This window comes from Serinus canaria, chromosome 10, assembly GCF_022539315.1.
Source record: "Serinus canaria isolate serCan28SL12 chromosome 10, serCan2020, whole genome shotgun sequence".
Classification (NCBI taxonomy): Eukaryota; Metazoa; Chordata; class Aves; order Passeriformes; family Fringillidae; genus Serinus; species Serinus canaria.
This window is the reverse complement of record NC_066324.1, coordinates 16755132-16783020: the sequence shown is the minus strand read 5'-3', so window position 1 is coordinate 16783020 and position 27889 is coordinate 16755132. Positions and strand designations below refer to the sequence as shown.

Below are 27889 nucleotides of genomic sequence, written 5' to 3'. Positions count from 1 at the left end.
ATGGTCTTACCAAAAACATTTTGATCAATGATGAGTAATTCTGGAAAGTTCTACCTTAGTAGAGGATAATTGCATCCTGCACACACCTGGGCATGCAGTCAAGTGGCAGGGACAGGCTCCTGCAGTAGGGCCCTCAAAGGACCCCTTTGAGCAGCTGCACATCCACATCTGTCCAAGCCACCACATTTCCATACCTGGGCCTAACAACACAGCCAAGACTCAGAGCCAGTGTGTCAACAGTGTTTCACATCATGAGAGACACTGCACACATGCACAGGAAACTGATGGGATGAAAAACAAACCACAGGAGAACAAGATTTAAAAAATGTCCTAAAATGTGCATTTTATTTCATATCATTATACAATGTTTACATACAGGTATACTTTTAAGACTGCTCAAAGAAAGTGTGAAAAAAGTGAGGCAAATATCAGTTTAAAAATTCCTCCCCTACCCCAAACCCCCACAAATAAAATACATTTTAACACAATCTCTTCCAAATTAATGTTTTGTCCTGAATTTATTGAATCTTTCATTTCAACATGAAAAATACAATCAAATGAAAACTCAAGGTGAAATGCTGACCTACACTTCTGTATTGAGTTGCAAGAATACAATTTAAAACCTTCAGAAGCCTTCATTGTCTCCACTGCTTACATATCTTTGTTTTACTGAATTAGAAGGCACAGAAAGTCCAAATTCTCACAGACCAGTCAAGTTCTGATAAAAATAAATTACTGTGCTGGACAACTCCTGACTTGTCTGATATCAAACAAAAGACTTCAAGTAGAACCTTTTGTTCAAAATAGCACCATTTCCACCTGATCTCTCTTGAACATGAATCATTCTTCTTGTGTAAAAACTGGAGTTGGCACTTGAGGTGGGACACTTTCTGCCACAGCCAGGATTCTTCAAAGACTAAGCATACCAAATTGCTGAACTCTCTACAAAGTGTAGGTAACATTTTTGTTGGGAAATGGCACGTTTAAACCATAATGTCATGTCGTTTAACCCGCATATGGCTTGCCCATTTTGGTGTTTCCCTGACCCCTGCTCGATAATTTAGCAGATGTTCTTGTGACTGTGGTGAAACTAAAATAAAGACATGTTTATGGGGCTTCACGGCAAGCAGGTGTAAAAATAAACAAACAAATAGTGTGGTTGCCACTAAGAAGGTTTTCACATGTTGTTTAACTCCAGTAAAGTTTGATCCAGCATCTGATGCATATTAAGGTTTTCTTCTTTGGCATGCGCCACTTTCTCTGTTGTGGGATTAGAAAATTAAAACATGAATAGCAGTTCTTTGGAGGCACTGAACATGAAGGCATGCAATCATCATTTCTCTCAGAGGGTTTAGAAAGTTAAGAAATGTACATGCTCATAAATATCAATGTTTCCAGATAACACAACTAGAGAGAATTCCAAATTAATAAAACAAACAGCAAGTAATGCAAGTTTGGAACTGTTCACAGCTGCACTTGTTAAGAAAATGCAGTGCCAACAGAGACACAATGCTCTGGAAGCTCATTGCTTATAAGTATGTGAGATAATAAATGGCTTTTTTCTTTTTTTAAGTAGGCAATAAAGAAAATAAGTTCTTTGCAGATACACAATTAATAGTTTCATAGATTTCAAAAATACAAAGAACAAAAAAATTTTAAACTATTATAGTTTTCGGTGAAGTGACCTTTAAGAAATTTACTTCTAGAAAATAAATTAACTCAAAGTTAGTAGCCTTATGTTGCATGCACACTTTTATAGGACAATCACTTAACACACATAGTTAATACAATAAATGAGCATAATGTTCTGGTGGTTCATCCCACCAGGATGCAGTAATAGTAACTTCATACTATGTAAGCATACCTTTAAACAGATTGGGTATTGTCAGATGGAGCTCCCATTCTTTTTTTTTAATGTCAAATACAAGCCAAATTCATAGTAAGGCAAAATTATCACATCAAAGTCTCCAGACAAAACAGCTGTGGTATCCTTTAAGTTGGTTTTGAAATACAGAAATATGGATTCTAGTGAATATTTTTCTCTCACTGTGGTAAAAATCTTAGGGCCAATTCATGTTGGATTAACTGAGTGCCTTTCTGCAACACAGGCTGTTACTTTTTGAATACTGTTAGTGAAATACTGTAGCTTTTAAGTAGAAAGAAGCTACTGCACAGCAGAAGAGCTTAGTGCTCCTCCAAAATAGGTGTGCAGACACAGAATGAAAAGCCTCATCCAGAAGAAGCATTTCCATATTTTCCCAAGAAAATTTCTTTCATTAATTTACCACAGAATCAACAGAAAAAAATGTCCAAGTTTCTTGCTTATTCCTACAATTCCTGATTCATTCTTAAAGGAAATTTGGAAGAAGGTGTTTTCAAACAAGTTAACAATATAGTCACACTAAAGTTTAATCCTCATTCAATGCCAGCTTTAGTTCATTAGTTAGGCGACTGTTTTGCTCAAGTTGCTGGTAGAGTTGGTCTGTACAGGCAGCAAGCAGGTTAGAAGGGAAAAAAGAGGCAGAATGAAGACAGATTAGACAGAGAAAACAGTTAAATAAGAGTTACTAAAGAAACTGGTCACATGACAGACAGTTCAGTAACATAGAGAGAAAACATTTTACCTCTGTTTCTAGAACTCTAGCAATAGCTACTCCAAGGAACAGCTATTGTACCATATCAAGAACTGGCTAAGAATCCTGCTGTGGGGAACAGCTGTGAGACACAAACTGGAATAGAAATGGAAGAACTGCAGCTATACTCCTAGCTATACTCCTAAGTCCTACTTTACTCTTCTGTACAGTGCATGAATTTGTTTTATGAGTGCCATTTTTCTTTGCAAACTACTTAAGGTGTTGTGGAACCTCATCTGCCAGTAGAGAGAAAGCAATTGCACCACAGCCAGCATAAGTAGCAGCAGGAGAGATGCCAGTAGGCAACTAGCACCAGGTCTAGCTCAGCCCATAGTCCTTTCCTAGGAGGCCTGATGGGCTGAAATGTTATTTTTGATAGGTAAATACTACTGGTGTTACTGGAATCCAGACATTTTGATACCTTTAAGTTGCTGAGTTTTACTTTGTAAGAAAACAGACTCACATTTGGTGAAAATGAAAGGGAAGGATGAACACTTTGCTCAAAAACAGCAAACAGAGAGGACAATTTGTGTTGGAACAGAACAGCTACAGCCATGTTGTGACAGCACATTTAGTGAGAATTGCTCTGCAGAGTGAAAAAAATGTTCCACAATGGCTTTTGACTATCTTGTGCTCTCAAATTGTCCATGCTCTTCTCAATAGCCTAACTGCACTCCTGACCTCTTGATCCCAGATTATTCCCCTACAGGAAATGACTGTTTCTGACTCTTTTCCATGAGCTGCCTAACAGCTTCCACAGGAATCCTCTTTCCCTGCAGTCACTGGACACAGCAAAGGCAAAGCTGTGCAGTGAGCTGGTCTGCAGGACATGCTTGTACGGTGAGCAACTCCTCCCAGCTTCCTCCCTAGCCCAAACTCCCACAGCCAGCCCAGTAAAGCCAGGGCACATTTCACAGCTCTGATCCTGCAGATCCTCCAGTAACAAATGGATCCTGTCCCTCCCACCATGATAATGTCACATATTTGTGAAAAAAAACATCAAAGCCTTAGAGTAACTAAAAGTTCACTTTGTCTAGCAAAGTGTATATAGCTGTTATTCCAAAATGAATCAAGTGAACTTACTGTCACCATCACCACAGAAATCTCCTCTCTGACTGAGGCTGAGATTTTTATTTATTTCTCAACTTCCAAAACAATTAATCCCCCAGTAAAGCAGGGAAAACACTTCCCAAAAGTACAGTGAGCCCTTGATTCCCCATGGGCCATGTGTCCACCTGCTCCAGAGGTAGAGGCTGGCTCTGCAGGAGCTCCGTCAGCCAAGCAGGGACTTCTGGCTCTGTGCAGAGTCAGAAAAGCTCAGCAGAGCCCAGAGCCAGCCCTGAACTCCTAGGAAGAAGCCTCAGGCACAAAACCAGCCAGACATGGCAAGTACAATACCACAACTGAGGGTGACAAGGGTGCTGAACCACACCAGAGCAGGGAACCGCAACACCTCCCTGGAGTGAAGATCAGAGCAGCAGGAGCAGCCAGGAATTCTGCATGCAGCTTCCTGGGGCTCTGCATTGCACTGCTCCTGTCCAGCAACCTGTCATCCCTCAGTGCAGAGCTGATCATGTATGACTGACACAAAAGGCAAAATTTTAATACTGATGTTTAAAATCACTATGTTAAAAATTAACAGGTTCGTACAATGGATTTTGCTTTTTTTTTGTTTAGTTTTCTTAAGAAACACCAGTATTGCAAGGAATTGAGTGGACAAAAAACTCTGCTTAAACAATGAACTAAACCACAAAAGGATTAAGAAGCTGGAGTTGCTGTAGCATATTTTCTCTGGCTCAGATGTCAAGCTGCAGTTGACCACAACCCCCTAACTTCTGCATTTGTGAAGTCATTAGCCTCAGTCATTTTACAAATGCTCATCCCATTATATTTGGTTAACTTTTATACATCCCATTCTATCTGGTTACCCTTCACACACAGCCACTTACTGTGTCAGTTGAGGAGTAGTAAATTACTGAACTGAATTACTTGAACTGTGTGTGATTACTGATATAAATCCTGTATTTGGGACTGTGCCTCCAGCCAGCAACATTAGGATGTGTCATAGGTAGAAAACTGGGAAATGCCAAAGTTACTCAAGGAAGGCAGGCCAGGAAGGCCAAGCATCCCTTCACAAGCCTTATTGGGAAAACAAGCTTTGAGGAAGGGAGAACATCTAGGTTAGACTGCACTGTCTTGAAGATGAACAAGAAAGAGACATTTCCATTTTTCTACAAGTTAAAAACTACAGTTCAGCTATGGTATAATGAGTTTATTTAGCTTTGGTGACTTAGGAACTTCAGCAATATATAGAGTTACAGCACCACCAGAAATCAACCTGGTTTTCACTTCCATGTGAACTGGAAAACAACTTCTTTCACTGTGATGTAAATAAAGTTAAAATAAGGCAATAAACTCCCTAGTTGCAAATAACAATAAAAAAGAGCACAAGATGTCAGTATTTAATGCTTCATCCTTAATCAGACAGTGACAAATCAGCTAAAACCTGAAATCCATGCTGTTCCACTTTGCAGCAGAGTAATTTCATTAATAGCATAATCACTCACTAAAATTTTCCTACTCCGGCTTTGAAACATTTCTCATGAGTCTGCAATTCAAACTCACAAGTCTGAACTAAGCACAAGTGGAAAGCTACTGAAACTCTCCAAATGAGCTTCCAATATTATCCTGCAACTCAAGAAAAATATACTGTAAAAACCCCAAAATGTTAGCAAGCATCATCTTTACTGAATAACTGAGGTGTGAAAGAGGGAAAACCTTTTTTGCAAGACATTTCAAGGAATACTTTTGGGTGAAAAAAAGAATTTAAAGTTTTTGATGCTGTCTCTAAATCTTTCTCAAATATATGAACAAACACATTTAAATAGAGATAAGTAGTCTTCAGCATAAAGCTAGGAAAAGATTTCAGGCTCTAAAGTAAAAAATCTGGTTACATCAGGGATGAAACTGCTCCCTCAGCCATGCTCCCACGACCAATGACCCCAAGGAAGGCAGTGTCCTTGCAAATTTTGTCCTAACAATAACAACTGGAAGAGTTCCTATTACATCTATTTGTCATTTTATCTGCAGCAGAGTTTGAGAAAAACTAAGATAATAACTGGTCAGTTTTCACACACTGCACTTGCTGGCTTGGCATTATCAACATTCTGGCAAAAGTGTTTTCAGCTAAAAAATGAAAACACCAAAAAATGAAATCCCTAATGGCATAAAAGCTTAGAATTTTATTAATAATTTAAATAGTTACTTAAATAAATAAAAGGCAAAGGAATAGCAAAAGGGATACAGCTGGGATATTTATTTTACATTGAGAAATGTAGTTTCTGTACAGCAGAGCACAAACAGAGCATGTTCTGAGACAGGTGATAGAGGAAGAGTCAACTAAGCTAGGAGACAGGACAATGAGTCCATGAAACATCCAAAGCTTGGAAAGATGTTTTATCCAACCCGATGAAGATGTCTTTGGAGAACTGAAGCAAAGAAAATTATCTGCATGAAAAGAAAAAGTGAGATAAGGTAGAAAATGAAAAAAGGTGCAGTAAAGACTTTCAAAAATGCAGCAATGGCACAGCAGAGCCCAGCATGCTGAGATGACTATGCTAGAGAAACAGCACACCATGCTGGGACTGGAATGATACAGTCACGTCCTCATATACCAGTAGACTACAATTTTAAGTCTGTTTTGCACTTAGAAATATCCCAAATTGAAGAAATATTGTAATCTCTGTATAAAGAGGAGGAAAAAGAAATCCATTTGCTTGATAAGCCACTAAGCAAAACCATATGTCAGGGAGGAATTTAAAAACAAAACAAAAAAAAAAATCAAAGCATACAAAGCAGGCAACATGAGACCTCTACTAAAATGTTGGTAGAGAGAAGGAGGAAAGTAATGAACAGACATAGGGACAAAAACAACATGAAGAAAAAAAACATTTAAAATATGGGTGCACGCAAAATATGTTTCAAGCTCTAAGACAGAAGCAAACCTTATGTCTTGTTGAAAGCATGCCTGGGGTTCCAAAAGGGAATGCTGGGACTAAACATTGCACCTCCTAAGCACTTGAGAGCCAGAGCTCTTCCCCTCTCCCATGTCCACTGCAGTGTTCATGCATGGGAAGGTGGAGGTAACACAGCTGACCTCTGTTCAGAGCCCTTGGAACAAGAGTCACTTTGTGTCAAACACTGCACGGAGGAGTCACACCTTACAGCTGCTGATTCTCCTACTTTCCTGCCACTCTTTATTTTTCTCCTTATGACTAAAGTTGGTATTACCACATTTTTGGTGTATGCAACTAAAATTACTACTGCTATCTAGAAAATACATAGAAGAAATCTACTATCCAATTGTTGCCTTTATGGGTTTAAATGACAAGGTATTTTCAATCCATTTTCACACATGCAATTCAGTGATAACAGCTGAAATTTTCAGAGCAGTTGTGAAAATTTAGATAAACACTTTCTACTGTCATGAATAGAGAATACAGCTAAATCTAAATTTCTGACATGTTTGCAGGAACTTTGCCAGAGCAAAAATTGAGACAGCAGGCAAAGGAATACACTGAATGCAACACGTACCACAGCAATTTTCTTTGGTAAAACAAACATGATGGGCCTGGTAGATAATGTTTGAACAGAGGTGAACTGAAAGGATAAACACAGAGCTACAAACAAAGGGCAACCACAAGACACAAGGATTGCAGACACAGAATAAAAAAAGTAACCACAAGCTTACAAAATCACCATGAGTATTTACCAGGCTTGGCACAACACTCACCCACACTTTGCCAGGGTAAAGCAATTGTTCATGGTATTTTGTACACCTATTCTCTCTAAAGGAAAGCATCTCCCACTACACAGGGAGCATCACTTCACAAGGCCGGTACTGCGCAATCAGTGAGGGCAGGGAAGCAGGAGCGGGCACAGGCTGGGAGGACATTTACATGGAAGTCATATCATTGAGAGCGTGGTCTAGCTCCTCACTGATGGCTTTGTACTTCAGTTTCTGAGCATAGAGCTCATCTGGTGTTCCCCCAGGAAAGGCAGAGGTGTGCAAGGAAAGGGAACAGGATCATGGGATGGAAGGTGAAGGTGGTGGCATGGGGATACCATCCAGAAGCCGTAGGAAATGGGAAGAGTGCACAGAAAGAAGTGTTGTGACAGACAAAATGAAACAAAATTAGAGAAGAATAAAAGCAAGAAAATAGTGAACAGCTCTATGCAAGAAAATAGTGAACGGTTTTATGCAACAAGTTCATTAACTGCACTGCGAACGGGGAAACCTGGGATATACAGAAAACCAAGAAAAGAGAGTACAAAAGAAGCAAAAATCCATGTTTCATTGCCCTGGATTTTTGTTTTAATGCTTTTTTGTTTTAATTAAGAGGGGACACAGGAGCTAGGGAGAAAAGATCAAAAAATGGGGCCCAAGGAGGGTGTTACCATTTTCTAACACTTTTTTTTTAAACCACTCTGGTTTGTGTGATGTCAAACTCAGCTTCTTACAGCAATTTTTGTTCCTTCTAAACACTTATCTTTCTTCTCTGCTTCCTTCCTGAGTCAGGGATCATAAATTTTCAGCAGCTACTTAGGCATTTCATCACCTTCATGCAGAATCCAGCCTGCCACGCCATGCAATTTAGCTTCTTCAAATCCTACACTTAGTGTAATGCCTCTAAATAGCAAACTCCATATAACTTCAAATTACAAAGTCTACTGAATTGTTTTCTCCAGAGGCAGAAAGCACATCCTACTACTCTGCTGCAGTTCTGGCAGATTTATTAAAACCTTACAAACAAACCCTCTGAAGCTGAATAATCCTTCTGATTATGTATACAATCTATGAGCTTTACCAAAACCCAACAACTGGTCTATGTCACAAAATGCCTGCCCCAACCCACACTTATCACAGCAATAAATTAGGTTCGCTTGCTACACTCCTAACTATTGCAAACATAATGCAACTCTTTATCAGCTCTTTAGTAAGATGATAATAACACTTGTCATCTGATCATTTACCCTGTGACATTTATATACTTCCAAATAGAAGAGTATAAAGTAAAAAAATTGAAGAAGTCTTGAGAACATAAGAGAAAAAGCAACAGGCAAGAGCAAAACACTGTTCACCTGAAGCATTTAAGATACCAAAACATTTCATTTAGAGAATATTCTGTCCACTCTTTAGGCAGACCCATTTATATAAGCAGAACAAGTCAGCCCAGTAGAAAAAAACCCAACAAAAATCCTCACACAAGAGAAGAGTAAGAGATATGTAGTTCCACAGTAAGTAGAAAAACAGCCCCACATACCTTCTAGGTCATCAATGCTCTTCTCCAGCTTGGTTACTGACCTCTCAGCAAACTCAGCACGGGTCTCAGCCTGCAGTCAGGACAAATAGAGACTACTTTAGGAAACACACACAGTACTTAGGAGTAGAAAAGAAATAATTCAAGTGAGGAAAAAAAGCACAGTGAGATGAGGCAAATAATAAGGCTAATATAAACTAATTTCTAGGGGATATATTTAACAGTAAACTATTTCCAAAATGGTATGTTCATCCTTAGAGCATCAAAGTAGTACTTATACTAAAAGAATCAAAGGTGCATTGGAAGATATGTTGCAAAGAACAGCTCTCATTTTACCTCCTTCAGTTTGTCAGTCAGGACTTTAATCTCCTCTTCATACTTGTCTTCTTTCTGTGAGTACTGTAATCAGAAAGAGGATCACTGGTATTAGATGGGTATTCTAAATTACCCAAAACCCCCACACTTGCAACTCTTGTAACAGATTACCTACACAAGAAATTGTTATAGGTGAAACAAAATTAATTCCACTTGGAAGGCCGTGGTAGTATGGTTGATTACAAGAGTCAAGCTTCCCTTGAGTTACATTCCAGTGCAATATGGTGGGAACTTTGAGAAGAAATTACTACTGCAGTTTTAAAGAGGAATGTCTTCTGGAGAAATTTAATGGTAGTACACAATGCCATTCTGAGGGACATTCTATAATTAACTCTTAATCCTGTCAGAACACTCAACAGAACATGTGGCCAAATAATGCTGACCTATTTGGAATGACAAGATATGCTGTGTTCCAGCAGGAGCCAAATAGGAATTGAGCAGTAAATCCAAATGCCTCTAATGACAACAGCCCTGAAGAAATGCTGCCAAGTGACTGGCACACAAAGAAAACACCATAGGCCAGATGACAACGTAAGGGACACATTCTCACATAAGTCTCTAGCCTACCTTCTCAGCCTGAGCCTCCAGCGACTTCAGGTTGTTGGTCACAGTTTTCAACTCCTCTTCAAGCTCAGCACATTTGCTGTTATTTCGGAGGTAAGGCAGGAAAGGGGAGGATGGAAGATTCAGTCAAGCAAAAGAAACAGGAGAAAATAGGGGGAAAAGATAGAGAAAAATGAAAACAATTAAAGGGTAAAAGAACGGCCTCAAAAGCAGCTGAGCCATCACAGACTGAAAGCAATTCTTTGTGATGCCAAATACCAGTTCAAGTGCACATTAAGACAATGACCAGACAGAAATTTATCTACAGCTCTTGGCTTACACAGAAACATTTACAGAGCTTTTACACGTGAGACAGTTCAGCTTCTTTTGGCAGCACAGGAGATCAGTTTTAAAGATAAAAATCAATAAACAAAAAAAGAGACCAAAGAAAACCACCAAAGCGTGATGCAAAGAGAGAGTAAAGAGCATAGCAAGGACTTATTTGTTACTACTGAGTGAGCTAACTGACTACGGAAGCTGAAACACTTGGGTTGCAGTTAAACCTAAAAACTGTTTATTAGTATCAGTACCTTATCCTCTGCAGCCATTAATGCTTTCAAGGTTTGATCCATTATTCTTAACTGTTCTTCCAGCTGTCGGACTTGGCTGTTAGTGAACACATGAAATGCACAAAAGCCATTCACAAAATCAGTGTGCAGGTACAGCATGCAGTGACAAAACACGCGCACGCACACAGGAACACATTTACTTTGGCACTGACCATTTATCTCAACGATTACAGTAAATGAGCAAAACATAGCTTGGAGCTGAACACACAGTGTGCTGCCAACATTTCATGCAGTTATAGTTCTCTTCTAGCACCTCACATACATCCCAGGGCAGCTCCACACTTACCTTTCTGATAGCTCAGCACGCTCCTCAGCGCGCTCCAGGTCACTCTCAATGATCACCAGCTTACGAGCCACCTATAAGGACAGGCAAGGGACAATCAGGGATATTATGCTGCTGCACTGCACCTCACCTGCTTCTAGAACCTACAAAGCAGGAGGCCAGATCTCTTCATTTTTTGGTCAACACATGAGTTTTGATTACATGATATCTTCATTACTCATCTGAGACTTAGTTATCTGACATTTTTCAAGACCTCCCTTTCATTCACCAAAAGGCAACTGAAAAATATTTTTCTCCCTAAGACCTTAGGGAATACTCTCATGCATTTTAGTGAAAGATCTAAGCTCAGATCTCCTGTCACCTTGTCCCTTGGAGTATCTGAGTGCCTGATTTTCCTTCCACAGCTGTGGAGAGGGGTGTTTGTGATCTTTTGAACTTAAAAGGCAAAAGAGAAAAACAAAAATTACAGGCCCAGCCTCATAGGCTTTAGAAAGAGATGAGTTGCACTCAAGAACTGACCTCTTCATACTTGCGGTCAGCCTCTTCAGCAATGTGCTTAGCCTCTTTAAGCTGGATCTCCTGGATTTCCATCTTCTCTTCATCCTTCTGGGCTCTGTTTTCAATGACCTTCATTCCTCTGAAAAGCGTGAAAAACAGGAAATGCAAGTTTCAGGGCTTGCCAGTTTATCTCCAACTCTACTACTTGTGGTATGTGACTTTCAGACAGGGGTATTCTGGTGAGTGAAGCACATCAGACAGATGAGTCCTCACACCATAGATTTAGTCCTGTGCACTTACATTTCAGAAGTTCAAGGAACAAAACATGACTTAGGAAGAAAGAAATAGTGTGATTTGTTCAGCTCTTACTGTAATTCAGCTGTAGAATTCTTTTTCATTTTAAATTGTAGGAAAAACTCCTCTTATAGAAAGGTTAAGAAAGGTTGTTGCTTCTAAAGACCTAACAAGACTGAAAACATCTGTGCTTTCACACTCATCAACAGCATGTTAGAACTCTTGCAGGACTGACAATAGTCATGTCTGTGGGCCAGACTCCCCTGGGTTTTGCCATGTCAGAGCCCTAGAAGCTCCCTGTGCTCTCTAAAAGCAAAACAAATCCTCCATAACAAGAAACACTATGTGTTGCACATGTCTGATACAAAATTACCTTAAATGCTTCAAAACACACTGTGAGCCTCTGGCAAATCTCTTTTCAACAGACTCCATCCTTAGTAAGGTAGAAATACATGTGCAGAATGTGTGGGTTTCTTTCACAGTAAAAGGTTCTATCACAAAGTACCATTGGAAGAAGACAGAAGATCTTCCTAAGTCACAAAGCTTGAGCTCCTAACTTACACTACAGACTTCTGGAAATCTGAAGGAATTATCAGTCTCTTTGCTTTGCTCACCTTCACATACCAATCTTGTCAACAGAAGAACCAAAGCTTCTTCCAGCACTTCACTACTCTCCAGGTAAGATTTTCTACCCACAATGAAAGCAAGAATCACCCAACAGCACAAGAGTGTCACAAGGAGTTGTCACCCAATCAGGGAAGTCTGGGCTGGGCCAAGCATGATGTGAATGATACATCAAAAGACCTACACCACACTTAAATCTCATCTTCACCACTGAAAAAGAATCCAAGCCCAGATATTTTGGACATTTCTACAGACAAGCTGTAACTGAAGTCCATGTAGGCAAAGGAAGAGCAAATTACACATATTCAGAGACCTAGGAGTGGTTTCATTTATTTCCCTAACCCACACCCTGGCAATTATGGTCTTTGTCATAAGGGTAACAAATCCATTCAGGTGTGGCTCCACCCACCTTTCACTCTCATCTGCAGCCTTCTCAGCCTCCTCCAGCTTCTGCAGGGCAGTGGCCAAGCGCTCCTGAGCCCGATCCAACTCTTCCTCAACCAGCTGGATGCGTCTGTTCAGAGAAGCTACTTCACTCTCAGCCTAAGCACAGGAAGAAATAGAAATTAATTCACAGTAAGGCACACATCTTCCCTTGTAAAAGGTTACCCCATTACCTGCTGGTGCCATTTAACAGCACTTTGTAATTTCTGACTTTGTCCACTAGAAAGTCCATACACAGAGATGTGCATGATTGAATTGTGAAGTTATTGCTTAACAGAGGAAAAAAGTGATTAATGCTTGCTTTCAACGAAGCACATCAAGGACTGTACAATTTGTACTAGAAAGAACTGCACAGGAAGAATTATGCACCATTACCCAAATTTTTTCTGTTATTGTATTTGCAGACATTCATTACAGACCATTCCTTTTTTAAATCAAATCAACACAGCTAATTACTCAATTCTTCTGTTACCCCAATTCCTTTATTTATGACCTTTCACCATATTTTGCAATAATTGTCCCGACATTTCCTTGAGTCCTGTAAGAAGGGTTCAGTGTAAACATGTAAAAACACACCTGGATCAGCATTTGCAATGAGACAGCTGCCACAGAGAGAGTTTGAGAACATTTAAAAAGTGCCCCAATGCCCCAGAGGTTTTGTTTACAGGCAAGCTGTGCAAGAGTTGACAAAAAAGGCACCAGCAAGGACCATAGTACAGGCAGCAATCCCTTAAAACATCCTTTTTTCCCCCTCCCATATTCCATCCTCAATCTTCCCCTAAATTTGCCTTTCTTGAACGACCTGTTCACTTAACTTTCTGTACAACACTTGCAACTCATCTATGCTACAGCTCCAAACCTATACTTGGCCTAAGTTGCAGAGTAAGGTCTAAAACAGCCTTCTTGTGGTAACCTCATCATTAAGCCCACTTTCTTTCAAAACTATATTAAGCACAAAGTGTATATAAAAGGGTAACTATTCTAAAAAGTTAATTACTTCAGAGAATAACAATTAGTACATGATATATATTTGCTCTATGTGAGGAAATACACATCTGAACTTCCTATGATGTCTAGTTGAGGGGAAAACCAACCCTCTGGCAAAAGTAAATACCAAAAGTATCAGTTTGGTAGTTTTTCTTCTCTAACCAGAGGTAGCTGGATAGAGCTGTCCATAGCAAAGATTTTGGTGTTCATAACACAAGAAAGAATAATTTACAGACCAGACAATTAAAACAACCTCTGACAAAAAAGTAACGATGTCCAGCTAGAATGACTGAAAGTAACACATGAACAGGGAAGCAATTAGATCTTTGAACATTAATATGTGTTGGCAGTGAACACAAAAAACCAGAAGAAGAGGCTTCATCCTTAGAGATCCACATTAATCCAAATATAAAACATTAAGCTATATAATCAAGCAGTAGTACTCAAAATCTCTAGTTTTGGACTTTTGGCTTTAAAACACTAAGAATTTGAACTTTCACATTTAAGAAAAAAAATGACCTTTCATAAAGGCTACCCTAGGGAAATTTGTAATGTTCAAGTTAATTATTATCATGTCAAGACTGCTCATCATGATAAGAGCATAAAATGTGCTTCAAAACACAGGGTGTCTAAAGTTCAAGTTTTCACTTCCTGCTCCAGTAACTCACTAAGGATTTACCAATCAGCCTTATATGGCCCCAGATACTCTTCTGCAGAGCAGGACTTCTCTCCTTATATGGCAAGGAAGGAAAAAACCCCAGTGACATTCAGGGCACTCCCACTGCTACCATGCAAACATAACCCATGTTTCTGCTGTGGAACTTACACACCACATATTTTTACAATGAGTGATGACATGGATAAGTTGCCACTGGGTGCTAATTATCACTATTATATGGGAGATCCTGTTTTCCAGAAGGAGGAAGAAAAATGCATTTTGAAAAAGTGGTTACCAACAGCCCCTTGAGATGCATGTACTCAGAACAAGATTTTTCTTTAAGGGAATGGCTGCTAATCACAGCCTTGAAACTTTTAACAATCTGGTAAAACAATCAAAAGCTGGAGGCTGTGCTATGTTCTGGCCACAGCTGTAGCTTTTTTGTTGTTTGCATATTTGTACCTTGCACAGGAAGAAAAAACCCCTCACCTAACAACCCTAGCTGGTCACATGCCATACATGTAATGTAAGGCATTACACTGAGGGAAGGAGCAGATTCACACCTCAGCTCGATTGCTGCAGTGCTCTCACAGCCTCCTTCCTCAAGCATGCAGAAATACAGCTGCAACAATAAAACCCCTCATCTGTAGCCAGCACTGCAGAAAAAGCACACGTCTACATGTGCCTGGGAGTTCGGTTTTTTCAGCCTTTATTCACCCCAGCACTGACCCCCTCCACACAAAAACCTAAATACCATGTGAATGTACTCTGCAGAATTCCACATCATCCATATAAACCAACTCCAGGGAAGAGACAAACATTAACCTTTTGGGTTCTAAGCCTTACTGCAATGTAGCTGAACTCTTAAGGGAAGGCTCCACCAGAAGGCTGTAATCACTCCTCCAGCACTACTCCTTCTGCCACAAAAGTTAACAGCAAAACTTTCCTTTTCAATAGAAATTCCTTAATATGCTGGTCAGAATAATGCAAGTAGGAATTTTTGTGTCCTTTACTCCACAAAGCTTAGAAAACAAGTACAAGTTGAAATGACTTATGGTTCTTCTCCGAAAAAATCAGATATGCCAAGTGATCTGCAAGAATGCAATAGTTACACAAGCACAAGTGGCCATATTTTGCTCCAGAAGGAAGATCACCTGCAAGTAATCAGGAGGCTCTTCTTTTGAACTTACTGCCCAGAATGTGTAGAAAGGCCCATATTATAAGGAAATCAAATAATCACAATTTTTTCTATTGTAATAAACTACACAAGAGCTTTGCTCTTTTGCTTTGTTTTTATGCAACCACTGAAGACACTAAAACTGCCTCAAAGAACACTGTATACATTTTACAACAGGAAACATTAAGCTACAGCTGCTGGAACTCCCAAAGGTCAGTGATAAGACAAAGAACAACCCTATCGGGTTTTTTTTATTGAGACTGCCACCCATAATTACATCTCTATGCTACGTAAGCCTGTGCTGCTCACACCTGATCCTGCCTCTGCCTAAGACCAAGCTTACTGTTCCTTTCCTCTCTTGGCGAGCAGCTTTGATGAACAGCACACACTACAGATGTTCAGTGACTGGGGTTGTACGCTCACTCTGTCGGGGTGTTGTCAGGTACCATGGGCCATCTCAGGTGTACTCCCGCGTACTTCCCAACAGTCGCCATGCTGACTTCCCACACAGATGAACTCGCCTGCATGAATTAAGAGAGCTAGGACTTGTGAGGGGAAACACCCCATAAAACCCTGCTCATAGCTTAATACAAAACAAGTCATCTCAAGCAACTCGCCTAAGTCCGACCTCATTCCAGCTCGGGGTTTTGCTGTTGCCCAGCACACCTAGCGCTGTCTCCCTGCGCGCCGCACCTGGGCTCGGCCCACGCAGCACTCGGGTTACCGAGCCGGGGAACGCAGCGCTCCGTGCCGACCCTGCGGCCGGCCCGGCAGGTAACAACCACCCTGTGGGGCACGGCGGCGAAGGGAGCGACCTCCCGCTCCGCCGGCTGGAGAGCCGCGCCCCGGGACCCGCGCCCCCAATCCCCGGGCCCAAGGGCGGCCCTACCTCTTCCCGCAACGCCCGCTCCTGGTCCACCTCCCGCTGCAGCCGTCCCGCCCGCTCCTCGGCGGCGTCCGCCTGCTCCTGCAGGCTGCGAATCTTCCTGCGCACGGCCTCGAGCGAGCTCATCGCCGCCATGCTCGCACCTCGCCCAGCCCGCGCCGCCTCCCTCCGCCCGCCGCAGCCCCGGAAGTCCCCCCGCGCCGCAGCGCTCCGGGGCGGGGCTGCGGCACCGGGCTGGGAGCGGGGCGGGGACGGAGGATGGTCCAGCCGTCCTAGGGATGGGCTGGTCCTGGCCGGGGATCGGCCGGTCCTGAACCGGGATGGGCCGGTCGTGGCAGTGAAGGGGCCGGCTCTGACCCGATCCGACAGCGGGTGGTCGTGGCCGGGGATGGGCCGCTCCTGACCGGGGATGGGCGGGTCCGGCCCGGGATGGGCCGCTCCTGCCGGGGCTGGGCCGGTCGTGGCCGGGGCTGGGCCGGTCCTGCCGGTAGCGCGGCCGTGCCCGCTGGATGTGCCGGGGCAGCAGCGCCGCCTGGCGGCACAGCACGCGAGGTGCCCCGGACCCGACCGGAGCGGAGCCGGGGTCAAGACCCACCTTTCCCCCCTGCACACCGGCCCCATTTGAGCGATGTCACAGAGTGACATCGAGGAACCCGCCAGCGGCTGCTGCACCCGGTCTGGCTCCTGAGATACGGGGAGGGGAGAGGGGGCTACAGCTGCCCCCTCTCAGGTGGGGTGGCTCCCGGGATGTGCCTGGCTTTTGGGAGATGAGTCATACCGGATAGGTAAGATTTTCTCGTCCCAGTGAAAGGCGAGTCCATCCCAGCGAGCCGACACTCCCTCCCTGCCTCTGTCATTTTCCTAAGGCTTGGAACTATCCAAACTAATAAGGTATATACTGGGTCAACTGCAATGCCCCAAATATACTCTTCATTGCCAAAAAAAGATATATATCCCTAAACTGTCAGACATATTCCATGCATACAAATAAATAAGACATTTACCTCGATGAAAACAAGCCAGACACTCTCCCACCCTCCACCTCAGGGAAGACTGCAAATAAAATTGCCCTCAACTAGCTTCCAAACACTGTTTTCCAGCAGGAGCATGGGGATCAATTAGCAAGATCCTTAGTTTCAGAACAGGAATCTAGTAGCATTTCTCCTGCCTTCATCCAAGGCAAGCTATTTCCAAATAGTCTGCATACTTTTCCATATAAGGAATATCTCCCTTGGATCTATATGCGGTTCCTTTGAACAAGCTAAATCAATGTCCTGCTAGGAAGCTGCCTCTCCTATGGCAGCCTGCACAGAGCAGACATCTGATCCACATTATACACGGATCCCTCTCCCCTGTTCCTTTGAACACTTCTGTTTGTTGAATTCTTGGGTTCTCTTTCAAAGCTCTATAACTTAGTTGCCATACTGAAGCTAAACCTTTTCTTTCTTTATTTCTTTTAGAAATAAGATAAAAGCATGTTGTCTTCTATGTGAACTGTTGTTCGTAAAATTTCTGTTTCTGAAAGTATCCCTCCTTCCCCTGAAATACTTTGTTTGCTTCATTTGGGGCAACTCCTTTTCAATTTGGCTTTGAGGTTGACTTTTAGAGCTGAGCTATATGAAAAGGAGGATCACTGCTTTGGAAATACTATAGTTTCATCTAATCCTGTAATTCAGACCTGAGATTTACTCAAGGAGAACTGAATTGTCCAACAGCAGCAATAGAGCCCAAGACCTTAACTGCACAGACTCTTCTGGTTCCATGCATGCGATCCATTAAATGCATGTCAGGAACAGACAGGTGGGAGGGATGAGGGCCTGGGAGAGGCACAAGCTCTTGCCTTATTACCATATAAAGTGCTGAGCTATATATATCTCCCAGCTTGCTCCCAAGATCCCTGTTCTCTGAACAGCAAAACTGGCAAGTATCATCTTCCGGACAATCTTCTGTCACACAGACTGAACTTTTCTTTGACAAGTGAAGCAGTTCCACTGATTCCAAGGGGAGGGAAAAAAAAAGCAGGAGAGAACCTTTTATCTCACGGACCAGTGAGCCAAACCAGTATCTACCAGCAGTTCTAACACATGCATACCTAGGAACAGCCCTCTTGAAATCAGAACTAGCAGTCCTTGCTCTTCTGGATCTCCCTCTCCTGCACCTAACACCCTGCTTCTGTTTCACTATCAAGACAGTGTTGTTCCACCTGAGTTGTTTTACCCATCACCTGAATAGATAAATCACCATTTCTTTACTTTCACATCTAGAGTGGCAAGTACACATAAAAAGCACACATCAAGTGAGCAGAAACCCAATCAGACGCCTCTGATAGTGTGCAAACCTCATGCAGTGCTGTGTTTCCCACCTCCCTGTCCAGGAGGTGCCTGGACCCTGCCTTCAGCAGAGCTTTGCAGTGCTGCTGAGTAGGAGTCCAGGCTGTCCTGAGCAGAGGGAGTGTGTGGTTTCTCTGTTGGGCTTGTGGTGAAAGGGATGGGGGTAACTTACATCTGTGGCCTTTTTGTCAGCCAGTTCCAACTTTTCCTGTGCATCTTTAAGGGACTCGGAGTATTTGTCCAGCTCATCCTCAGTGGCCTTCAGCTTCTTTTGTAGAGCCACCAGCTCGTCCTCCAGCTGTGATATGGGTGGAAAGTGGTGGAGAGGGGAGGGCGGGCGGGAAAAGGTGCAGCAGGCAGCGTGATCGTGCAAACGGAGAGGTGTGAGTGCAGAAGAGACAGAAAAGGACAGACAGACAGAGAGAGAAAGAAGGAGAGACAGTTAGATCCTCTTTGCTTGTAGCAAGGGCACGATACCTTGGCAGCATTCTCCTCTGCGGAGAGGAGGCTGTCCTCAGACTTGTGCAGCTCTTCCAGCACTTGGTCCCTTGTATCCTCCGTCCCACGCAATTGCTTTTCCAATTGCACAATGTCACTCTCTAACTAGGTGCACAAGAGGAAATATAACGCACAAATATGTTTGTCCCTTGGCTTAGAAAACTGTAACTAATTTATAAATCACTCTTCCTTTCTCCCTCCTCCTTCAGGATCTCCCAGAAACGTGCAATCAATGCATCCCCCTCCCTGAATCGAGAAGCCCCAGGTGTAGAGGAGGGGGGTTGGAGAAGGACAAAAAAGTGGGGCATGCGTCCAGAGAGGGGCGGGAGGGCAGTTCGAATCGGACACATCTGCTGAGTGATGCTGTAGCGGGCAATCACAGCTTTAACTGTCCTTTGCCAAATCGCCGCACATCTGCCCAGCGCTAACCAGGCGTTCTGGGCAGCCTCTCTAAGCCGTCCCCCTGTGACAAAGGCACAGAGGCCACGCAGCCGTCCCAGGGCCCTGCTCCCCAGCTGGAACGGCGGGGAAAGGGGAAGGACCTCCTGCCGCGCCCCCGGGAACCTCCAGCGGCGGCTGCCAGGCTGAAGCTCTGCCTTAGGGAAAGTTCAACCAGTTCTGCAGGGGCGCGGGGGTGGAATATAACAGAGTACGGTGAGGGGGGAAGAAGAGGGGTGGAGGTAAAAAAAAGAGAATAGTCTGGAAAGATTTGCGCCCCGGCGCTCGCTGCGCCCGGGCCCTCGGTGCAGACCTGCTTGCTTCTCTCCTCCGCTGCCTTCTTGTCCGCTTCGGCTTGCTCGGCTCTGTCCAAGGCGTTCTCCTTGTCCAGCTTCAGCATCTGCATCTTCTTCTTGATGGCATCCATGGTGGCGGTGGGCTAGGGCGCGTCCCGGCGCGAACTCCTTCCGAAAGAAAAACTTGAAAAGTTGCGGGACAGCCCCGAGTCCGGACGGAGGCCCCCGGGGGAGCGGAGCGGAGCTGCCGGGCGGCGGGGTTGATGCGTGCGGGACGGGGCGCCGGCCGAATGCAAGCGGCGGGCAGTGAGCGCCTCACAGATATGTACTTTCCCAGGGGGCTGACTGCATTCCTCAAGACATCCAATACTTTTTTGGAAAGGGCTTTTTTTTCTTCCCTCCCTCCCTCCTCCTTTCGTCCCTACCCCTTCCCCTCTCTCTCTGCCCCTCGGGTTTTTTTGGGAGGCACAGCTTTCCCATTCGCTGCCGCCTGCCATTTGACCGCAGATATGACTATATATGGGATGCGATGGGCGAGGTAAGGCGGGGGAGCAATTTGTTCCCATTTCCAAATAGGCAGGACGGGACATTTCGCTGCTACTCCTGGGAGGAAAGAAAAAAAAAAAAAAAAAAGGCAGCAAGCCAGAGAGCGGGGAGCGGAGGAGACGGGTGCGAAGGCTGCTCGCAGCGGGCAGCGCGTCTGGGTGACACCGGCCCCGTGCTGGAGCCGTCCCCAGCTGTGGAAATCAATCTGTTCTACAGCAGGAGGGTGGCGGAGCCGGTCGCATCAGGAGGCAGGGGAAGGCGGGGCTGCGGGGCACGGGGGCTGCAGGATGGGCAATAAGGAGTTAATCGCATGCACGTACGGAATGAATGCGTTCCGAGACCTTCCCCCGGCAGCCGGAGGAGGAGAGGAGAGGGGGCACCTCTGCTCAGCAGCCAGGCTGCAGCTAATGTGGGCGACGGGCGCTGCGCCCGGACTTTGCGGCGAGACCCGGGCAGGGCTGGCCTTCCGCCAGGACCCACACCCGGGGAAGGGGCTGAGGTGCGACTCTGACCCCCAGAGCAGTGCCGGGCCAGGGCAGAGGTGCTAGCGGCTGTCAGTGCAGTACCTGGCCGGGGCTCCTGGCCCTGCAGAGAGACGCGCCTCGGTATTGCACACTCAAGGAGTGAACAAAAAAAGTGGACGGGAGCTACTGCGACCCTCGGCGGGAACAGTGGTGAGGCCATGACCTGCCAGGGGTATCCAGAGCTGCGAGGGAAGGAGCCCAGGAAAAGCTGGGACAGGGAATCTAGCTACAGAGGTGACTTGCACCCTTTCATAATGCCAGTGAGGGACAGCAGCAGATAGGCAATTAACAAAATTACATATAATTAAGTGAAGACCTGTTTAATTCACTTCTGGCACGCCTCTCACAGTCTCATCAGCAGAGTGAGCAAGACACAACACGTTGTCCTCAGGACGCCCTCTCCCTTGTACAGCGTAGAAAGTACAGGGATGTGCATGAGTCCCACAGGATGTGGGTTACACAAAGAAAATTAGGCAGCCTTTGTCTCCACTCAATACTTGTAGCAGAAAATTCCTCCCTGGTGCTGTCACTGCATCAGCTGAGCTGATGTTACTTTGCAGGAGGAGGGAATGTCCTACAACTTCTGGCCCATGGTACTTACCAGGGCACCTAAGGGCTGGATTTGCAGAGCAGGCCTTGGGGGCCAGCTCCTGGAGAGCTTAAACAGGCTGCACCACAAAGCTTCAGCTCTACAAGACAGCAGAGTCCCCTGCAGAGGGTTCAGACCAACAGTTACAGCCCCCAGGTCCCCAGAAAAGTCATAATCTGAATTAACCTAGGAACTATACAAAATTCAGGGACTCCCAGCTTGGCATGGGGATTCATGTGTACTGCTCCTAGGGAGGAGAAGGCCACTGTCAAAATAGAAGCTTTCCTTATGCTTATGTAAAGAAAAGATGATTTCTCACTGCATTGGTTTAATAATCAAACTACTACAACAATAACAGTAAAAATTATTGAGTAAAACATTGCACTTCCACAGAAGGTTTCCAAACACAAGAGGATTGAAAATGTCGACAGATTTAGTTACAACCAACTCTGAAGTGTAGTTTTTCTCTTTGCACTCACCTTGATTTTACACTACAGTCAATTAGAACAGATTAGGACCTTTCTGAGCTAAGTATAGTGAATATTTAAAAGATATCTAGTTACATATTGTTCAACAACCTGACTGCTTTGTTCAATGTATCAGAATGTTTTAACCCTAGTTTAGGAGAACATATTCCTCTGCCAAAGAAGATGCCTTAAAACCACAGAGTACAGTGGCTGGGAATTCACTGAGGTAGCTCTTCTCACTTTGGGGAAAGAAAATGTCTTGCGAAATTAAACAGACAACTGTCTGGTTAATTTGGGAGTGGTGCTGATAGGCTCCTAAAAGAATGCCTGTGCAGCTCCTGCTGGAGTTTTCTAAAAGAATGTTAGCCATGACATGGGAACCTCTAGGATATAGGAGAAAGTATGAGATACAGAGAGAAGGAAAGGAACTCGAAGTTTTTAAAAAAATACCTAAAGGATGGTATCACCTCCACAGGAAAAAACAAAAAAATCCTGATGTTCTACTTACATGAAAATGTCCAGTTAATAAGCTTTGTTTATAGCAAGATGACCTGTATCCATGGGGCTGAACTGGCTGATGGTGATTTAATTTTTGTTTTCCTCCTGCAGAGAATATGAAAAGTACAGACATGTGTTAACATGCTTGCTATACCTTTCATCAACAATTTCAATTACTTGGAAACTTCTGTTCTAGCTGGCCAAGAAAGATAGGTTTAGAAATGAAATAGCTTGTATAGTCTCTCCCTCTTTAATTGATATGTGAAGACAGATTGTATGCAAATTATTTTTACTTATTGAAAAAAGAAGGCAGCACAAACTTTGTTTTTATGACATAGTACCAATTCTCTAATGTTGGCACCTCTTGTTTTTCACCACAATGGCTCATCTAATCTTATCCCCTCTCATTGATAAATGGTGCAGGAACTCCCTAGCAGTAGTTTCGCTTTCTTCTGGGGAGTACCTACTGAACTAATTTTGAATTCTGTTAATTTAATCGGGCTCTTTAGAAAATCAAGACAGCAAACTCAAAGCACGAAGGAAGGATAGCTAGTTTTCAAATTCACAACTCCTTCTGTGAGCAGGTGATGCCACAGTTCAGGCTTACTGACAATACAGTATGGACTAAGGCTGGGACTTGTTCACATAATGGTGTTTCTGTCATGTCACCTTTCCCTTGACAGGGGCAGAAATTTGCCTTGAGGAGGATCTGCTCTTTGGGCATAGATTGGGGTGGTCATAGGGGGTTGATTCTGAGAACAGACAAAAGGGCAGGTGGACATGATCACTTGGAAAAACTTCAAACATGCATTTGGAGTTGCTTTACCTGCTTCTTATTCTTGTCCTAGGTCTCTTTTTGTTTTGGGTTGTGGGTTGGGGATTTTTTTGTGGTTTTTTTTTTTTAAGGGAATATACAGGAAATGATACCTAACAACTAGTTCTGTCAGTTCTATAAAACATGCCTCCTAAAAGACCTTTAAGGATTTAAGTTAGGTCAGTCAGAGTGAATTCACAGGCCTGTATGTAATTTGAAAAGTAAAGTGTTCCTTCACATGGAGGCAAATATAAATGAAATATAAGCCAATTGCTCAAAGGTCTCTGAGACCTCTGCTGCCCTTGTAAAACAGGAATGTTCCTTTTGGACAAAGGAAACCAACAACATGAGTGTAGGATATTATCAAAAAATAGGAAATTGAAAACATCTGTATTCACCTAGAAAAACAAGTAAAATAATACTGATGAAATCAGGCAGGTTTTACTAGTACAGTTGATGTATTTTATCCTTAAGGATCTCCAAGAGCTTTGCACTAAAGAAACTGAGGGACAATATTTCTGAAATCAGCATAAAAAGGGCAAATTTCCCTTGGGGAAATTGGTCATCTAAGCTTCAGCCATAAGGGAAGAGAAGGCCCTAAAGCAGAAGGTAGGAATCCCAATGGTCAGTTCTTTGCACAGCTCAGTAGGCAGCAAACAAATACAGAAATACTCCAGAACATGCCAGTCATGCTTAGTACATGCTGTAACCCTGTACAAGGGTTTCTGTAACATTTCTTAGGTGATGGTGGAGAGCAGTTTAGCTTTTGTAATTAAGAACTATGGGATGATTTATTGGAAAATTAAGCTTTAAATTATTTTAATACTTTTCCTCTTCAGAACTAATGTTTCTGTTTGGTTTGTCATTCAAGAAATTAGTGAACTCCTTAAGTAAAGAAGTATTTATAGCACAGTTTTCTGCACCTGCCCTGATCTGTAATCTGAGGGTCTACTCAGATACCACACCAAATGCTAAGAAGCACATGACCTAACTCATGACCTAAGATCTTAAAATAGCTCTGAGAAGGTCTTTTTTATTTTTTCCCTAAGACTCCTTTCACTCTAATTGCACTACTGTTACTTTCTAGATTTCAGCTGAGCACACATGTCTCCCAAATTTTTGTATTATGCTTTCTTTTAAAATCAGATTTGCTTTAGCTGGTAGTTAAGAGTTACTAATGTCATTCTCTGAAAAAAAATCTACAAAAAACAAGTAACAGAAAGACAAAACCCAAAGTCCACTCTTGGTAAGATGTCTTCCTACATCTTTCTCTTTATAGCTTCAGAATGTTTCAAATGTTTTGAAAAAGGGTTTCAAAAAAGATTAATAGATCATTTAAAACTGTTTATCTGTATTTCTATATTGTTTGGTTTATGTCCCACTCAATAAAGTCTTGAGTCACTTACTTAAATCTGACTAAAGTAATCTTCTATTTTAAAAAAGTGTTTAAAAATTGTCTTGAAAAAGAATATCCAGTCCACTTTGATTTAGAGAATGGTATTGTGCAATAGAGAAGAAGAACAGTGAAGAGGTCAAGTGACAGAAAAGGGCAATTTATATGCAATGAGGGGAAAAAAAGAAGAAATACTACAATCAACTGTACCCAAACACCAAACTGAAAAAAACTGTGAATCAACAAATCCAAAAAGAAGAAACTCTTCTGGTGAGAGTCCACTCATAACCTTACAGTGGTGCAGAAATTGCATTAAATTTTGTGATCTCCTCTGATTTACACTATCCCAAATGACAACAGACCCGGTTCTACTGGATGCAATTGAGAAAAAGTGGACAACAAGAAGGCCAATACCTTCAAAGGCAGAGTTCCATCCTTGTGAAGCAGTGCTTTGAGCTATATATAGATAAATACACTATCACTGGAACATCTGCTGCCATATCTACATGACTACAAGGTGTCCTGAAATTCAGCTTCACAGTTTTGTTGGGGATTTTTCTTCAGCAGAACAAAGAACAATTCCCATTGCATACCTCTGACAGATTTGTGTTACTGTTATTGGTACAATAACATATGATAGTAGCACAGAGCAGGAATGAAAAATAGGAAACAAGAAACCTGATTATATTTCTGATGTCCATCCCTTAATATAGGAGCAGAGAGATGCTGTAGAGAAATATCAGGGCAGACAGCAATTTCCCTTCTCTTGGCTGCAACTGGGAAAAGTTCAAGTGTTTTAGGAATGTCCTGAAATCATGTATCAGAATTCACAGCAGTTCATACAGCAGTGGCAACTCCTGCAGCATAGAAGAAAAAAGAAAAGCTGCTACAGTAAGTGAATGAACAGAACTTGTTGGGCTGCATATGTGAGCATTCCTCTCCAGACAGGATTTAGTTTTGTCTTGTGGAGGTTCTCAACTATCACACATCAAGGCATTGATCTGAATTTGGACAGGATGTAGGAAAAAATGTCCACATTCATACAAACTAAATCAACCTATCTACCTATGACTGATGTCTGAGGAATTTACACAGAAGTCTTGAGAGATTTCTACCATGAAGAAATAGCAGAGTGGGACATTTCTACTGTGTGATTTTGGCTTTGGGAAAAGCAAATTTGCTGATAGCAAAAAAAGTTAATATTACACTTAACCTTCAGGAATTATTCTGTTTCAATCAAATTGTGTGTATACCTCCAGAAAATAAGTAATTAAGCTGTGAAAATTAATTATGTAAACCTAGGAGGTTAAGATGTTATTTCTGGAAGACAGGAGACTTTTTATTTGACCTGAATATTCACCTTTCTCAGGATCAGGGAAGATCCTGAGAACCAGCTGATTGTGCCTTCAAACAGTGTAAATTTTTGTCAACAGCCAACCCTGCCAGGTCTGTCCAAAGGTTTTTTTTACCATAAAAAGTAGACCTAATGGGGAACAAGAAAACTCACAAACAAACAAACAAACAAACACTTAAAAGAAAAAATTGTCTTCTGAAACCCAGAGAAGTCCTTTTTTCTGAGAGGAGAGAAAGAGAAGAAAGATGCATGCAGCCTTATCTTATAAACAGCAATTCATCATGTAGCAGAACAAGTAATACTTTATCCCCTTCACTTCAGACCTTGTATTTGTACAGCCTGAGACCAGCTGCCACAGCAAGAGAGCTGGGAAAATGTTCAGTCCCAGCTCAGGAAACAAGAGTGCAGCCCAGGTGCAGACTCTCTCCTGACATCTATCTCCATGTGTCCCACAACCTTATCTTGGTCTTTCCTATTGTCCCTGATAGCAAACATGCATTTGGTATCACTGAGATCTTTGCAACTTGATATGTTATTAGCATGCCAGATGAGATTCAGCAGTAGTAAACACAAGAAATCCAATCCACAGGAATAACAAATATATACTAATCTGTCCTCTCATTAGCTCCTTTTTCTTTCTCTGAAACGTTTCACTAATTACTTGGCAGTTAATGTTTTTTATTGTTAAAGAAATTACTTGATGTTCTCATTAATCTTCATGTTATTTTTGCTATGAAAAGCTATTTGGGCAGAACTCATGGGTCTGTATAATTTACTTTTACATACTGCTCCCTGTCCCAATGCAATAGATATAATAAATTCCCAGATCATTGTCCTGGAATCAATCCTGATTTGAATGTAAATTCATCAAACCTCAGAAAACATATTTTTTTATATTCCAGCATAAGATCCAAATTACCAGATGCAAAGGGAGTATCTGAAATAGCAAGCTGACAAATTCAGTGAAGAATACTATTTTTCTTCTGAGAAAAACTATCTTTGAGATAGTTAAAATTATCTCACATAGCATGATGCCAAAATTAATGGCTTCCCATTTGTGTGGGAAAGCAACTAACTGATGTTGGACACAAGACTGCCATGGGCTTGCCACAGAACAGCCCTTGGGCAGTAGCAGAGAGAAGAGAGACTGCACATCCATCACAGAGGTACTGTTGTAATTAATGCAGTGTATCACAGCATTTTTATTTCAGCATTCAGATGCCAGTTTCAAGCATTAAGGTCATTACAGATAATTAAGAGTTCACGGCTCCTTTTCATTTTGCAGGTAAAATTTTCTCTTTATTTCAAGTTTTCAATTAGTTTTACTGAAAAACACATTGGTTTGAAATCTGTTTAGGACCTGCTGTCACACCTCTCCAGTTCCTCACCATAACTGTAACAGTGGGTGGCAAAGCAGCAGTTTGCAAGTGTCAACAATAAACCCACTGGAAGTGGTAATCCTCTGCCTGTCAGAGTGTTTAACATCCATCTCAACCCTCCCATGGTCTGCAGCAATTGTTAATCAAGCAGAATTGAAAACTGGCTCTCAAATGGCATTGCTGCTATGGCTGGATAATAGCCCAGGAGCCAGCCAGGAGCTAAAGTTTCATTAGGAGCTATTTTAACATTCATTTGTCTACAGGAACAACAAACTTAGCAAACAACGGGACTGTTACCAGAGCTCTCTGCCACAGACTCCTGGAAGCTCATGGCTGGAGTTAAGTTTTACAGAGAATCACCCACACACCTTCCCAGTGCAGGCAGCAGAGTTTAACCAGAGCCCCAATTCCC

The 27889-nt window shown here is 42.7% G+C and overlaps 1 protein-coding gene across 8 annotated transcripts; it reads right to left on the bottom strand.

The window, feature by feature from the left end:
* Nucleotides 1–317: 317 nt before the first annotated feature.
* Nucleotides 318–20225, bottom strand: TPM1 (tropomyosin 1). 8 transcript variants are annotated; one of them, XM_030228600.2, is made up of 10 exons: nt 19931–20216; nt 19159–19284; nt 18854–18979; nt 12609–12742; nt 11303–11420; nt 10787–10857; nt 9896–9971; nt 9290–9352; nt 8957–9026; nt 318–1260 (listed from the first exon to the last, which is right to left on the bottom strand). In XM_030228600.2, the coding sequence occupies exons 1-10, from the start codon at nt 20042–20044 to the stop codon at nt 1178–1180; spliced, it is 981 nt and encodes a 326-aa protein (XP_030084460.1). In that variant the 5' UTR covers nt 20045–20216; the 3' UTR covers nt 318–1177. The 8 variants fall into 8 exon arrangements, with proteins under 8 accessions (XP_030084460.1, XP_009088085.1, XP_009088081.1 ...); XM_009089837.4 differs by lacking the exon at nt 18854–18979 and having other exon boundaries at nt 19931–20215; XM_009089833.4 differs by lacking the exon at nt 19159–19284 and having other exon boundaries at nt 19931–20214.
* Between the last annotated feature and the right edge of the window lie 7664 nt (nt 20226–27889).

Excerpts from the sequence above, each read along its gene's own strand:
- TPM1 (XM_050978275.1), bottom strand. The coding sequence starts at position 20,044 with ATGGATGCCATCAAGAAGAAGATGCAGATGCTGAAGCTGGACAAGGAG. Across the intron at positions 18,980-19,930 it reads CGGAGGAGAGAAGCAAGCAG|CTGGAGGACGAGCTGGTGGC; the intron begins GTCTGCACCGAG and ends CCCATATCACAG. Across the intron at positions 11,421-12,608 it reads GCTGCAGATGAGAGTGAAAG|AGGAATGAAGGTCATTGAAA; the intron begins GTGGGTGGAGCC and ends CACGCTTTTCAG.